The sequence below is a fragment of the Zootermopsis nevadensis genome, unplaced genomic scaffold (assembly GCF_977971745.1).
Source record: "Zootermopsis nevadensis isolate Lab colony 2312 unplaced genomic scaffold, Znev_1.0 Znev_ptg000009l, whole genome shotgun sequence".
Taxonomy (NCBI): Eukaryota; Metazoa; Arthropoda; class Insecta; order Blattodea; family Termopsidae; genus Zootermopsis; species Zootermopsis nevadensis.
In genome coordinates, this window is record NW_028259141.1 from 4,394,338 (window position 1) to 4,410,550 (window position 16,213).

A 16,213-nucleotide genomic window follows, 5' to 3' on the forward strand; every position below is an offset into this window, starting at 1 on the left:
AGAAATTTCGGACTTAATTGTGAAAAACAAAACACTACATCCAAAATATCCACCACCACGTGTCACAACACACTACTATAAATTCAAGGCGAAAAACATGAGAGACTATTACTTTATACGAACGCTCGCGCGCGCACACACACAAACTCTTAACACAATTCAACTTAGATATTAAGTTATCTGTTTGTTTAAGTAGCACTACGTTGATAACAATCTGTGTTGTTGAAAGATTTCAAGGGCAAACATCACACATCACACACACACACACACACACACACGTACAATCACCGCAAAGAGATTGAAAAGTACAGATATACCAACATACGATTTGGAGACGGTTATTGCGATAACTTTCGATAAATCAAGAGTTTGTGAGTCGAACCATCACATTTTCCCAAGCAAAAACGTTTCACAGGAAAGATATGACACTTCTAATTGATAAGCGAACCCAACTAAAACACTAGCACATGGCGTCAAAACGAAATAGTAAACCTGTGACTGAGTAATCATCTGTGACCAGCCGTTGTTGTTTGTTGTGAGGTTCTGAAATTTACAAAACTGAATTACAGTTTATTGTTTTCAGTTTAGAAATGAATAGGAAATCGGATAAAGTCTCTCCAACCTCTGCAGAAGGCGAGGAAGAATTTTTTGTGGAGAAGGTTCTTGATCGTCGTGTAAGAAACGGCAAAGTAGAGTACTTTTTGAAATGGAAAGGTTATTCGAACGAAGACAATACATGGGAGCCTCAAGAGAATTTGGATTGTCCAGACCTAATTTCAGAATTTGAAGAAAATCGAAAGAAAAAGGAACAAGCAAAGAAAGAAGATAAGAAAAGGAAGTCTAGTAGTACCCCTGTAGAAGATAAAAAGCCAGCTAAGAAGAAACAAAATGACGAAGACAAGAAACCCCAAGGTTTTGAACGAGGTTTGGAGCCAGAACGTATTATAGGAGCTACAGACTCGAGTGGAGAACTCATGTTCCTGATGAAATGGAAAGGGACTGATGAAGCAGATTTAGTTCCAGCAAAGAAGGCAAACATTACTTGCCCCCAGATTGTCATCCAGTTTTATGAAGAACGCCTTACTTGGCACAGTTCTACTCATGATGAAGATGACAAAGGTGAAGAGTAAAGACAGTTCTCCAGTTGGTATGTGTCGATAGGCATTGCAAATGGTAGGATATAATTTAATTGATATTGACTAAACCTGAACAATACAACTGTTTGCAGTGGTATGTGAGGAATCATTTTGCAGAGTATAACATCATTGTTATAACATAATTATCATATTACCCATGAATTTATTTATGGTTAAATTTCAGATTCAGCAGCTATTCATATCATTGTGTGAGTATGTGAGATCACTATTATGATCTTAATATAATGATGTAGGTATCACCATTATTGTAACAAAATGTTCGCTATAAGTCAGATGTTCAGGTATTTTGATATCAAGCCAGGTGTGTAGTTCACGATTCACTCATAACTTGATGGCAAAAATTTAGAATATGTAGCTGAAGGTATGAAGGTCTTCTGGGTTTTGTGGCATGTAGTCTGGTAGAAGTTCACCAGCATTTTAGAGGTGTTTGCTGCCTCCAAAAACCCAGAAGACAGTCAACCTCATTCTCACCTCTGTAAGAACCTCAAATCTCTCTTAGCTATTGGTATTTATCTTCCATGCATCTTGATACTTATTAAATTAGGGGTTCTCTATCTTTTCCAGACTGAAGGCCAAACTCGCTCTCGCTTATCGACTTCTGGACTGCAGAGTTATAAATGAGGGTAATTGTTGAGACTTCATGGAAATTTATTAACAGTGTTACAAATTTACAATTATAAACAAGTTCATATATCACTGTAAAAAAATTTTGACAAAGGCATGTCATTATATTCTGGATATTTTCATTTACATATTAATTTAAAATTTAAAAATGTTTAAAATTTATGTTTCTAAAAGTGGGTATGCTGCCACCAGGTAAAACCATATAACCTAGTCAGTTAGTCATTGGATCTTGAGATTTTGATTAGCTCTTTCCTTTTAATCAGCTGACTGGGTTGTTTGGTTTTCCTATTGACACAAGTAGAGTAAACTTCTGAAACTATCACCCACTGATTTTCTTTATTAAAATCAATCAGTGGTGAAACATCTGATGCTGCTTTTGCTTGTGTAATATTTCAGTATCAAGTTTAATTTCTATTGCCGAGATTCACGTACATCGCTCCTAACATTCACCAATAAGACACGTCCTAGTTCTTGACACTTCATCTGTGTGAACATTTGCTCACAGTGACAGAGACTGACACATACTGATTAAATATTCTCTGATATCAGGGAAAATGTTTTTCATCATGCAGGTTAACAGGTTTTCCAAAAATGTACATGGGCTCCACAATACACATCATAGTGCTGCAAACAGCCCACAGGTTGAGAACCCCTGTAATGAAAACTGCTTATGCTGACAGGAGGGGGAGTTGGTAAACGATTGACAAGAGATGCACTAATTTAATAATTTTGCTTAGTGATTCATTGCATATTCTCATAGCGAAGTATCATGTAAGAGCATCAAATTAACTTTTTTTTATAATAAACATGTTTAAATGTTCTAGTAAAATGTATAGCTTCCTTACCTCTGTATTTACAAATTAACAGTTTCATAATATTTCAGCTTTCATCTGTGACAGATTTAAGATGTACACAGTTGCTGTTGACATTGTCATACCTGTTATAAGTAGACATGAGATAGTGTTAAGAGATAGCCCTCCTGTAGCAATCTTACTTTGACACTTGTTCAGCACCTTTGCACTGGTATACAAAAAAATTACATCATTATACACTGATTAATTGGTAAGTGTAAAAAGGTTTTGATATGTTCCCACAAAAATTTACTAATGTAGTTCTCAAAGTGTAAAAGTATTACTCAAGTTGTAAAAAAAGGTACTGTATTATGTTTCTAATGTGAATCTATAATTATTAGATTTTAAAATGTGAGAACCTAAAATATTCAGTGTGTTATATTATCATACTGAATTAATACAAGGTTAGTACTGATTTATTGTACCATCTAAAATAGTAAAGTACAGTAAATATTTTAATCATTCCATTGAATTTTGATTTCACTGTGTATTGCAATTTACCACTTCAACCAGAATGCTTCAGCTGTTCTAGTCATAAAGTAAATAGCCTGTATAGAGGTCGCGCGAGTAGTCGTGGCACCTAAATGTGCAATGTGCAACATGAGAGAGGGGAGTTCAATAGTAGTGGGGTCCACACAGCCTTAGCTGCGGTGATGCACACACACAGCTAGAGCTACAAACCAACTGAAGCTGACACCCCTCTAGCACGTGCTTCAGATGGATCCATCTCATACGACAAAAATCAGTCCTTTGTGCAAGTGCCAGCACTTCTCACTCAGCCTCTAGCATTTGCAAGCATTAGGACCAGCTCTCTTCATTTTCTTACATATTGCTTTCTCTTTGTAGGTTGAATGAATACAAATTTTAGTTGCAGGATAGGAAGGTCGAAGCGTTGGTCTTCTGGGTAGTAATGCCATGTTAACTTGTACGTATTTGCTGGAACATACCGCCTTAGTTCAACTCTAATGGAGGCAGTATGTTCCTACAGTGCATTGGCCTTATACCTACAAGTCCATGTAGTATTATTACCTGACCAACAGTGACATGTTCACCAGTAAGAAAACCTCAAATCTCACCATTCCATAATATTTTGTGTTTGATACATTTTTGCTTTGACATTTCGATACCAAGTACAAAAAAGAATGGTTACACATATCTAAATAGTACCAAAAAACCAATGTATTTTATGTTTTGTATTAATTATTTTCATGATGGAAATACATAAGATCAAATTTGAAAAGCTATCTCAGAAGTAATGTCTTTGTGTTGCTCCAAAAACAGCAAGTATCAAGCCAAGCACTGAAGAATGGTCTGAAGCTTTCACAGTGACTAAGTATAATGAATTCTTCTTGGGTACTTCTGTAGGGAAGAATTCATTATACCAAGAACTGAAAACCATCTAAACCTGCAACAGCAGAAATCTCAAAAATGCCCACCAGGGCAGTACTGGAGGAACAAGGATAGCTGGTACTGATGTGTATATTTAGCACCAGATGGCAAAAGGATTCAATATATGTGGGGCTCTTTCGACACATAGTTTTGCTACAGGTTTGGTAACATGAGGGTCAAACTTGGAATCCGACTGTCCCATTTCTGGCTGCTTGAATCAAGTGATGTTCTGTGTCCTGATAAAAATTTGGTTGTTGCAGTTAGTGTATCTCCTTAACTATTAAGCCACACATTATAGTTTCACGTAGTGCCTTTACTGTGTGTGTGTACAGACAAGAAATCAAGAATAACTGAAATCCTTAACAGCTAACAGTACTCCATGATTCACTGTTGTTTATGGATATTCTTTTCTAAAACCAAACTTTCTCTTAAACTGAATATCAATGGAATATAACTGATGCATTGCTCTTCGGTTCATAGTATTCTCAAGTGTCTTAGAAAACCATGTTACAAGAGAAATTGTTTTGTAATTTGATATGTTTGTCTTGTTTCTTATTTATATAGTGTTTTTATGATTAAGCACTTCAATTTATCTGGGAGAGTTTCAGTAGCTAATGAATGTGACTGATAAGGACTAACAGGAGTGAGTTGAAAGGATTTTGTTATTCAGTGAGATAATCATATCTGGATGAAGGTTTGCTTTTAACAGATTGGAAGATTCATACTTTGCTTGCGGAATAAGAAAGAAAACTATGCACGAACACATCGGTATTTTACAGATAAGTAATACAGAGGTGTGAATGAGTTGATGAATAAAAACAATCCACCTTCCTTCTAATGGCAGTTCCAACCAACTTATCAGTAACATGAAGATTTCTGGGTTGTTGTGCTGTGTAGTCTGGTTGATGTTTACCAACGTTTCAGAGGCCATACTGCCTCCGTCATCAGGGCAAATTGGCATATTCATTGCCCTGATGACGGAGGCAGTATGACCTCTGAAACGTTGGTAAACATCGACCAGACTACACAGCGCAACAACCCAGACGACAAAAATCTTCACTATCTGACTTTCTGAACAACCAAAATAATTAATTAGTAATCTGTCATCACTCACCTCAGACTTCAGGACACCCTTCCATCATCATGGTGACTCACTGCCCTGATGATGGAGGCAGCAAGGACCTCTGAAACAGTTGGTAAACTTATACCAGATGACAGGATGCTACAATCCAGAAAATAGCATCTTTGTACTCACCGTCATGAGAACATCAGACCCTATAGGGATATGATTGTCCCTTTACTTCATCCATGTTTTCATATATATTTTTATATCTGAAGTACAGGTACACATTTAAATACAACATAAATATTTAAAATTTCTTACCAGTAATATTAAAATAGTTAATGACTTGTTATAAAATTATAAGATAAAACATGAAACAAATATAATTTTCAGGAAGAAGAAAATGGATTATATGAAAGATAAAAAAAAATGGCTGTCTTTAGACAGCCATCTGCATACTCACTGCTGTAATAATCTAAAATCACATATTGTCTCCATTTGAAGAGGCTGAAGATGAAGACAGTAAGTCTCTCTAAAATGCTGGCATCTACCAGCATGTCTACATGGCACCAACACCCAGATCATCATCCTCTGCTGTGAAAACTTAAATTCTCATTCACAGTAAGATTTTTCAAATTTGAAGCTTACTTCCATTTATTATCAGACCTACCATGGAGGACTGTTGTATTCTTTGCATCTTTAAGCGGCAATTACAATTAATATTTCATACAAATACGCTGTGACATCCAGCCCAAGCTGCAGACACGTAGAAGGTAGAGGAAGTTTTGAAGAATACCTCTGCAATGAATGTACAAGATGAGATGTAATTGTATTATTTACAAGTAAAATGTCTAAGTTACACTGTGATCACATTTCCCTATCACCCAATGTACTTTCCACAATGACAACAGTAACCAGCACATTTAAACTTAACTAACATCTAGTGATGGTGTTTCTCTCCAGCACTGGTAAATCCCAGCAGAAAACAAACACATTGCACTGTTATCCAGACAAGTTTCTGCCAATTCCTATAAAAGGCAGCTTCTTCTATCCACAAATAAATTGATCTGTGCTAAAAGAACCCCATGGCCAAATACCAAAGCTACCAATGGACCCTATTGTGAGTTACTTGACCATAATTCCCATCCTCTAAACCTATTTCTTTAAAAAAAATTTAGAATAATTTCCATATTTTATTATTAACGCATAACATGGTCTCATGCTCACTGACACAGCTTAAGGCCTCAGAACGTCAAAGTCTGGCCTTGGATGGGAGGGTAATACCAAAATGAATCTGAAAGAAACAAGTTTTGAAGTTGTAAATTAACTCAGGGTCTGTAACAGAAAATCTTATCAGCTGAAAGACCATCAGCTGTTCAAGGAATAATACCGAGTCATAGCGTCAGTTACAAGTTACATCACAATAGTTTAAATTTTAGTGTTTATTAGAAACTGTCATGATGATCATTATCTACATCACCTATTTTTGCCTTGTTTTACAGAGACGACAGTAAGGCAGCATCCAAAACATTATAAATTCACTCAATCATGAAGCACCTCACAGTTCAAGAAAATGTTCCTGAAAAAACAAAAGCCATTGTTTAGTAGCTTTGATATTTAAGATTGTTTCACATTTTTGTATCAATAAGTATGTACGTACAGCAAACTCCATTTTCACCAATTAAAGAAAGTCAACTGACGTTGCAAAGTCAAAGTGAATTGACTTTTGCAAAGTCCTTCCAAATAATGCACTGCTTCTATTGCACATTCAAATTTTTATCATTTTCTATTCCTGAATGCTATGTATCTATTTCATGCTTGGATGAAGGAACATTCATGACACATAAAATAAATTATTCTCTCCCCACAAGAACTTGCCAATTCTGTAAAATTCTCCAGTATACACATATTAATTACAACTCTGGCACAAATCATTGCAACAAAAATATTTTAAAAAAGGAACCCCTCCATTGAAAATCACAAAACAGTGTAAAAGAGAAACACCTTTGTGGTCCACAGTACAAATACTGAAATCCTCTCAGTCTCAGAAATAATAAAGAAAAAATGAAGTCATAACATCTTTGGAATTTGATATATGGAAATATAACGTGTGACTCAAAGCTCCTGAAACAACAGTATTTAGACTTCATGGTCCTCTGTTCATCTTAGGTTCTCAGTATTCTACTTGTCTATTTATCATAAAATGAACACATAATAGGGAGGTCATATCCATCCATATGTTTCATCTCTGAAACAATTTGTCAGCTTTTAATGAAGTTTAGCATTTAATGTCTAACTCTAAACTTCAGTTCATACCAGTCCAACATAATATGTACTTTACCACAGGCACTCAAATTAACCTTATCAGTTTTCTTTAAAACATTCATATTATATATCTTATTAAGACTTTTACTGAAATATTCTTCAATATGATGGATATTTAACAAAATACAAAGAGACAATTTCTGATTTTCTTGAGTGTAATAATAGCCTTCAAACACTGACTTTGCATTTTCAATAATAGATTTGTGTCAAGGCCAATGAAGAATGCAGAATCACAAAGAACACATTTGCAAAATATTTCTTGTTAAGATTAAAGTTAAATTTTATTATGAAGTACATGCAGTTTTTCATGAATTACTTTGACAGCAAAATAAGATGTGATGCTGATAATGTGGCAATATGAGAAATATATGGAAAGTAGAAAAGGCAGATTTGTCAAAGTTAACAAATCTGTTCACTGTATTATGAAATAAAGAGTTTTGAGAAATCTTCAAGATCATAACTGGAATAGTTTGTTACAAACAATAAATGCCTCATATGTTACATGACATTTGTTTCTGTTTAGAAATAAAGCTAAACACTTCAGCTGTATGAACATCTTCTGTTTCTGGTACCATGAGTCACACACTGGTTTCCCCTTCTACACTTCTATCATGACTACACATAAGAGTAGTAATCTCATAATCACAATATCAATATTTGGTTTCAGCCAATGACAGTATTTTCTCTCAAAATAAGAAGCATATTAACAGTTACTATAAGAGGTGCAAATACCAATAAACAGACAAAACAACTCCACATCAATGCTACTTTCATGACAGTCAAAAATTCCGAATGTGATGCATGCATTTATGCTTTAACTTCATGTCACAACTGACAGATGGCTCTCACAATCCTCAGGTATAAATACATAACTACACAACACTAAAATAAAATCTCATTGACTATCAGTATTTCAACACAAATACAAAAATTTGTCCATTTTGACAAAATTACTGGGCTTCAGATGACACTCCGGTCAGTGGTGGCAGAACCAATCATGAGGCCCTGGGAAAGATTGATTAGCAAGGCCCCTACAGAAAAAAATTAGGTGATTCCAATTATTATAATTTTAATGATTTGAAAACTACCTCTGTAGAACTGACACCCGATTCATGTAAGTCTTCCATTTTTTCCAGCTGTAAATCCTAACATGGATAATTATTGACATATATGAATTGTGATAATGTGACTGAGCAGTACACAATCAATCTACTGTCAACAATAGCATTTTATGGAAGGCATTTATAAATTATTGGTTACTCTCTACAGGCTTTTATCAAAAACGTTATCAGTTCTTTCTTCAATGTTGTCAGACTCGGATAAAAGCACATGTATAAGACAAACTACAGTAACACTAGAAAGAGAAAAGGCAATTCCAATATATACAAGTGTGAGGCACGCGAGGCCCTGGGCCATTGCACACTTGGCCCACGCCATAAGCAGCCAATGACTTCAGTGTAATCAGGATGTGTTAAAAGAGTGGAATAATGTGGTACATCATTACTCATAAGAAATCATAATACATGTATCATACCACACTTAATGATCCTTAACTTTATATTATCATTTGAGTCAACACAGCAGCTACTAATGTTTGTAGCCATGATGCATTTAGAACACAGTGTTTTAAATTTAAGGACAAAACTGTTTTAAACTTACAAAGAAACCTATCATGTGACAGGTTACTTGATATTAAACTTAAAATTATCATAGGTAATAAACAATATGCTGTATCACATAATAACAGACAACCTATCAAATGCAGAGAAAAGAATAAATAAGGATCTCTCATGACACAAGGAATGCAGTGCTGAATCTAGTGGCTCAGGGGCATGTCACCTTGAAGTGTTCCTCTTGAACAAGTATGATAAAATTTGGTGAGATAACAGATTCTCATGGCAGCATGAAAATGGTTGTCTTCTGGGTTGTAGCACCATGTAGTCTAGTTGAAGTATACCAGTGTTTCAGAGGTCCTTTCTGCCTCCATCATCATGACAAGTGAGGAAACACTGGTATACTTCAGCCACATAACATGGTACAGGCACCTCTGAAATGATAATAAACTTCTATAAACTCTACTGTGCAGTACCCCAAAAGATAATCTTCATGAAAGAAAATTTTGTTCATGACATATACTAGAGTTTCTCATTATCAAACACATTGAACTGACACTGATATTAGAGCAGAGGTTGCCAATTGTAGCAAGTGGGGCAAGTACTCTTAATATGCATTCACTACCACTTTAATTAAAGGTCATTAAATATCAATTTAATCCCTAAAGGGAAATTATCATATGGCACATAAAAGTGAGTAATGGTTTATATACCATGCATTATATGCATTACTTATGAAGAATTATATATGTTACACATTTCCAAGCTATGAAAAATCCACATATATTTGATTCTAGTGTTATTATGAAGATTAACACAGCATCACTAGATGTCTGCATTACATAAATCAATGTGGAGGGGACAATATTTAAATTTACTGTAAGACCAACAGACCTTAACCCTTGGAATGGAACAGAATCCTCTATTTGTTTCTGCATCTTAAGCAATCTCTCATCTCCCCCTTTTCTTCCTATGAAATGAAAGTAATATAAAAAGTGGCATTAGTATGATAAGCTGAGATACAAGATTGTATCCTCATCACATCTTCCAATTTTACTATGCACAGCAACATTTTGCTTACTGTTACACAGTACAATTTCTTTCTTCTCTGCAAAAAAAATTGTTCACAATGTTAATGCACCATATCTTACATCAGCCACTCAGACACATTAATTATGCCAACAGTGTACCCTCAAACACACAGCTAGCAGAAGACATACAGTGCACTTAGCAGGGGGGAAGAGATTTTACTCAAAAGCATGGTTATCAGAGGAATCTCCACTTGTCATTCACATATTTTCTAGGGTTTTAGATCTGTTAGCTGTGCTGTGCAATGAATAAACTTATTTTCAATGAGTATTACACAGATGTGGAATACCAAGACACAGTAGTATTCTATGACTTTTAAGAAATGCTTAACTACAGACGCAAGAATTCCAATCCTCCCCCTCAGCCACTCAAGAGGAGGAAGGATACTTAGAGCTGACCTTTCAGGTTCTACTCAACATGCGACGTGACCCAGTTTTGAACTACAAATGACAGCTGTCATACCACATGCTTATCAGTGTTACATTCAAATTCTGGTACTCTTGTGGGTCAACAAAATTATACAAAATAAATACTATTTGGTTTACAAGTAAGTTTTGCAATAATGTGTGATCAGGTACTACCTCCGACATGTTCACTGGTTCTCAGTTATAAGGAATAACTCTGCTCTGGATGAACAGAAGTTTATGAAATTTGTTATTCAAAGTCTGTACTAAAATTTATCACTCAATCTGAACTCTGCTCCAAATTGCATAAATACCGCTTTATATGCAGGCAAGAATAAATTTACGCATGCGTATGTTTATATGCACTGAGTACAAAAGAAAATGTTTCAGACACAGTTATATCTCTTGATGACATAAACATTTAATGCTAAAAATTATTTCTTTGTGCGATGTACTGTTTTCTTGATAATGTGCATCAAACACGATTAGTAAACTTTTACATCACTGTTAACTCAAGAATAACTTTAGATAAAACAAAACGTCTTCACCATTATTGTTATGTAAATATGCTGATAGGTGAAATCGCAGATTAAATTTTTCAACTTTCAACATGTTACAGAAAGACATTAACCCTATTCCACATACTAAAGTTAATTATAGTCAGATTATAATGTGGGAATCCTACGTGGTTTACGAAAGTGTCCAAATTTGTTAAACCATAACAAAGAAGGAAACAAACTTGAGAATTGTGTCAGTAAAAATAATATTCCAAAATGTCAGAAATACTTGAAAACACTTCCAAGCAGCAAAGACAGGTTACCTTTCTTCTGGAGTTGCCTTAAATATTCTCAACCAGTGGAACTTCAATAGATGATGGTTTCTTGGACTTTGTCCATTGTCCTATATTCTATAAACAGATAATTATTTTAGGTAGATGGATGTGCAACTGTCTTCAGATTCCTACTCAGTTGGATCCATTACAGGGGGATAATCCACTGATTGGTGTTAATCCTCTCCAATAGACCTGTACCCTCACCTGAAGGCAGGAGCAAATCCAACTACTGACAAATTGTATTATATTTGTTGAACACAGGTGGATGGACAAAGTCAGAAAAAACTAACAATACCAACAATGTAAGTTTCTAACCTAACCATGCAAATTACCAACATTCACTTTGTACTATTATGACATTGATTCTCTACATAAAAATAAAGGTGCTTCTGTATGTAGCAACACACAATAAAGACATGGAGGTAAAATGGTCCAATTATAGACCTCAGCATTAGAATGAGGTGAGTAGCTTAATGCTTCTCCTGCCTTACCACAGCGTAAAAGCTTACAGTATCCACTGGGTAAGAGGTAGGCTCCAGATAATTTTGGATGTGATGCAAGAGAAAAATCAGTCCTTTGCTGTAAATCAAACCCTGGTCATCTAAAACACAGCCAGTCACTCTGATGAGCTTACAATTTAAGCGGCCAAAGAATACAGCTTACTCTGAGACAAATGACACATAATCTACATACCAGTAACTAATATCTGAGTAATGGTATATATAAAAATTAAGCCTGTGAATGATACATATTAACCTGTGCTTTTGGGGATATTTGAGCACACACTGAAACCAGTGAACTAAAATCTTTCTCTACAAAGCAGTCTTTTCACATGGTGATAAATATGAACATGCCTGTCTTGTGGGATGTTGCACTGTCTTTTCTGTAGATACTAACATTTCGGAGGAGTTTACTGCCGCCATCATCACAGCGGTGGACACGGTAAGCTCCTCCAAAAACCCAGTATCTACAGACAAGACAGTGCAACATCCCACAAGACAGCCATCTTCAAGCAGTCTTACGACCACTGGTAAGAACAAAATGATCTGTGTACAAACATCTTAAGAAAATCATTACAGACAATTCTAAGTGAATAACTGTTGCTGGTACCAGGGTGACACAATCACTTCTGAAGCAGACATACCAACTGAACAGAAGTTAGCACCCTGGCATTACCTTTTATCAAGAATATTTTGGCAAAGTCAAGTTGTCTGCTCACTTACCAAAAATGATGTGACTTAGATAATTTGATTACATGAAAAAGATTCTGTCTCCAAAGCCTGTGTTGTAACATTACATCTGGTCTTTCAAAGAACTATAAACATTCTTGTTATAAAAAACAATTTCTCAATTCTGTTCTCCTGCTGCATGACATACAATGGAAGAGACAGGTCTAAAACTAGGAACCCAAACCCACTGAAGACTTACTACAAGGATATTTCTCAAATATGTTTACAACAAGCAAGTCCATTACAATGAAAATATAGAACTACTAGTTACAGTATTAGAAATGTAATCTTTCCAAATAGTGGCATGCTTTTTTAAAAAATCTATCCATAGAATAAGTTCCTTCATATCTGCATGTTTAAAGTCTCATACAATTGAAATATTCATCAAGTTTAATTTCAACACATCACATAGGCAGTTTAGGGGCAGATATGCCCTCGCATGGTTATCAGTAAGATAACAAGGACTGACAGCTGTGGTAATATTCCAGCCCATTATCAACAAGAGTGGTAACTCCTTCTCCATAATGGAGTACATAGAACTTATAAATGCTTTCTTAATTGCGATCCAAAATATATATCGCAAACTTTCACTCTTTCATTAGGAATTATATCTGCTGCTATCCTGTGGCACTAAATGCTACTTTGTTTTAAACAAAATAAACAGGAGCAGACAATTTACACATCCTTATTTTAAAAATGATTCATAATACAAAAAATATATATACATAATAAAAATATTAATCTCATTAACCTTTATTGAACGTGTGTCACTCTGTGTAATAGCTTGTGCACAGTCCAGTTTTATGACTTGACACAGTAGTGTGTTGCTAAAATAGCTCTTTATTTTGAGCCGACGTATAGCAGCTATGGCACCAAAATTCTATCTGCCGCTATATAAAAACTTCCATTATGCTTTCCTGCTGCAAGTTACAACATCAACACTACTAAGCCCACCGTTGGCTAGAAAGGATCATGTTCTAGTCACAACTTTGTCAAGACACCACTCATAAACCTTCAAGTCATTTGTCAATTTTGAGATAGCTGTGCAGAAATTACCTATAATTTCATTTTACCAAATTTCAGAGTCTCTTATACATATTTTTGTCACAGTACAAAAAAATAATTTAGTAACTGAAACAAGAATGTGATTTAAAACCTGAGAATGATACATATTTGGAATTGTGAACAGTGTCTCACAAATGTGCATATTTACAACAACACATTCATACTAACAGATTTCTGTGACTAAAAATTCAGCTTACATAACAATGTCTACCATATGGTCACTTAAATAAGGGATGGTTTATGAGCTTAAATATATAAAAGTGGAATTTTCATCTTTATACGTTACCTCCAGTTATGGACTAAAATTACTAAAAATATAAACTGCTTTGAAAGTTTTAATGTAAGTATCCTATACCAAATTTCATAAACTTTCTGCAACCAGAGACGAGTTGTGTTATAAAGATATGTGAACCAGCTGAGGACGACATACACAACAGAACAAACACATCTAAACAATAACCCTTCAATGGGAGAACTTTTTAAATCAGACTGCCATTAAAAAGTATATAAAATAACTAATTTATCCTGATACTCATCATGACAATACATTTTCAGGTTGTGATTAGATGGAAATATCTAACATGTCACACACCGAGAACCCTTCCAGTATACAACAAAAAAATAATTTCTTCTTAATATAGGTTACAACAATAAATACTGCATGCACCACATTCATCAACAAAAATATACTTCAGTTATACAGTTGTTATGAACTGAGACTGACTCAAGGCTTACAAGGAAGTAGGCCAGTAGTAACTCAGCCCAATAATACTACCAAGTGGCTTTCAAGATAAATATAACTCACACAGTCTCATATTCACGTTAATCAAGAGAAGAAATCCATATAATTTTTTATACTTTTTAACAGAATTCAGTAAAACTGGGTTAATGGTGACCAATATATAATTAATATAACTGGGACCAGAACCATGCACACATAACATGTCCAGTAGTGCCAATTTACTACAAATGCCTGCCAGCTGTACAACACAACTTGTTGCATAAACCACATTCATTTGGAATGATAAAATGTCCTGTGATTGTTATTCTTCTAGAGATGAAAACACACATTTCTCAGCCTACTGAGATGAATGACAAAAGGAGATACTTCATTCTTCTTCCTACAACATGAACTATTATACCTTCCTTTGTCATACACCAGAAATACAAAAATTACCAGTTATTTAAATTGCTTTCCCACTTTAAAAACATGAGTTTTCCTTAAATTGTATAACAATGACAGAACTGACTGATGCAGAATAAATAAAGGCAAACCACACATTATGCATTCCTCTTAAGCCACAATTATGATCCACATCAGTATACATAGCCTGATAATCATTGATCCATTCTTTAAACTTGTGAGGTTTTTAACGCTTCAAGAAATACAAGCATTCAGTTTCCTGAAGGATAAAATCTGATCATTTAGGGATTGTGGAAGAAGATGTAGCTTTAAATTTACCAAATTTTTATGGTGAGAGTTCATGTCTTCAACTACTAAATTCACATAACTTATAAATAATCAGAAAAGTATTTTCCTTTATGACAAATGCAGACAAAAAGTTTCCAAAAATATTTAAATTACATTAAATTGTAAGCAAATTATTCTTAGTACATAAAAGACATACATTATACATGACTAACTGAAGGTATGTAATCAGGGCACAAATAAATCTATTTGAGAGAATGTCAAAATTATAACAAATTTTTCTCAAATTAATCTGAAGACATCCAGGACTGCTCCTGCATGAGACAAGTCTTGAATGTGGCCTGTGATACAAAGTAGGAAACAACAAGACGCACTTTGACGGACAGAAGGGAACCAATTTTCACAGTGAACATGGCTTTTGACATGATGAGTTCAAAATGATAGTTTTTGGATAAGGAACACAAATTTTATGCATTTTGTTTATTCTATGTTACATTTGTACTCAGTAATCTCTTAATAATATACAATGCCAGAACATTGCCACAGCACACAGCCAGTCTTATTGACATGTTAACACAACAGATATGTTGCTGTCACCTTACAACATTTATATGTTTGTGTTAACAAAGTTTCTGGTATCTGGTAATATGATAGTGGTTGAGTCACACAGTATTGAAGATTACATGTACCTGGCCATCAATAAACAATTGGTCCCTAACATTCATGTGTCCAGGCTCTGTGAACCACAGTGAACACAGATACAGTGACAAAAAACATAAATATAACAGATCAGATATACATCTCTCCAGCACTTCACTGACATAAGCCCATGGTGGTAACCTCTTTCAACCAGAACTCAGGATGGAAAGATAAAAGTAAGTTCCAATCTGAATTCTGGTTACCACATGACTCATACTATATACACATATATATACCACTTGAGTACATACAGTGTCTGCCACAGCTTCCACAACAATGTGCAGCGCAGAGGGAGGATACTGTGGCATTCATTCAATATCTTGTGAGTAGTTTCTTGTTCACTAGCCTACATCTAAGATGACGCTGTTATCACCTGAATAAAATAAAGCATTCAAATGAATACAGTGTACATTTATGAATGTGAAAAACAAAACCATTTCAGTA

The 16,213-nt window shown here is 34.8% G+C and overlaps 2 protein-coding genes across 13 annotated transcripts in view; one reads left to right on the top strand and one right to left on the bottom strand.

Annotated features, from left to right (window-relative positions):
• Window positions 1-442: 442 nt before the first annotated feature.
• On the top strand, window positions 443-5,951 carry LOC110838316 (chromobox protein homolog 1). 12 transcript variants are annotated; one of them, XR_015534351.1, is made up of 4 exons: window positions 443-1,173; window positions 1,321-1,345; window positions 1,722-1,780; window positions 2,178-3,097. XR_015534351.1 is itself a non-coding variant. In XM_022081425.2 (3 exons), exon 1 carries the CDS (start codon window positions 591-593, stop codon window positions 1,128-1,130), a length of 540 nt encoding a protein of 179 aa, XP_021937117.1. In that variant the 5' UTR covers window positions 443-590; the 3' UTR covers window positions 1,131-1,147; window positions 1,321-1,345; window positions 1,722-3,097. The 12 variants fall into 12 exon arrangements, 4 of the variants coding, with proteins under 4 accessions (XP_021937117.1, XP_021937116.1, XP_021937118.1 ...); XR_015534348.1 differs by having other exon boundaries at window positions 1,722-3,097; XM_022081425.2 differs by having other exon boundaries at window positions 443-1,147; window positions 1,722-3,097.
• The window catches only part of LOC110838313 (sorting nexin-13), a 39,034-nt gene continuing 28,722 nt past the window's right edge, over window positions 5,902-16,213 (bottom strand). Inside the window, exon 21 of the mRNA XM_087345850.1 lies at window positions 5,902-16,142. Coding sequence (XP_087201976.1) covers window positions 16,139-16,142 — 4 coding nt within the window. The 3' untranslated portion in view covers window positions 5,902-16,138. The remainder of the gene's footprint in view (window positions 16,143-16,213) is intronic.

Coding starts and splice junctions, on each gene's coding strand:
- LOC110838316 (XM_022081425.2), top strand. CDS start 591: ATGAATAGGAAATCGGATAAAGTCTCTCCAACCTCTGCAGAAGGCGAG.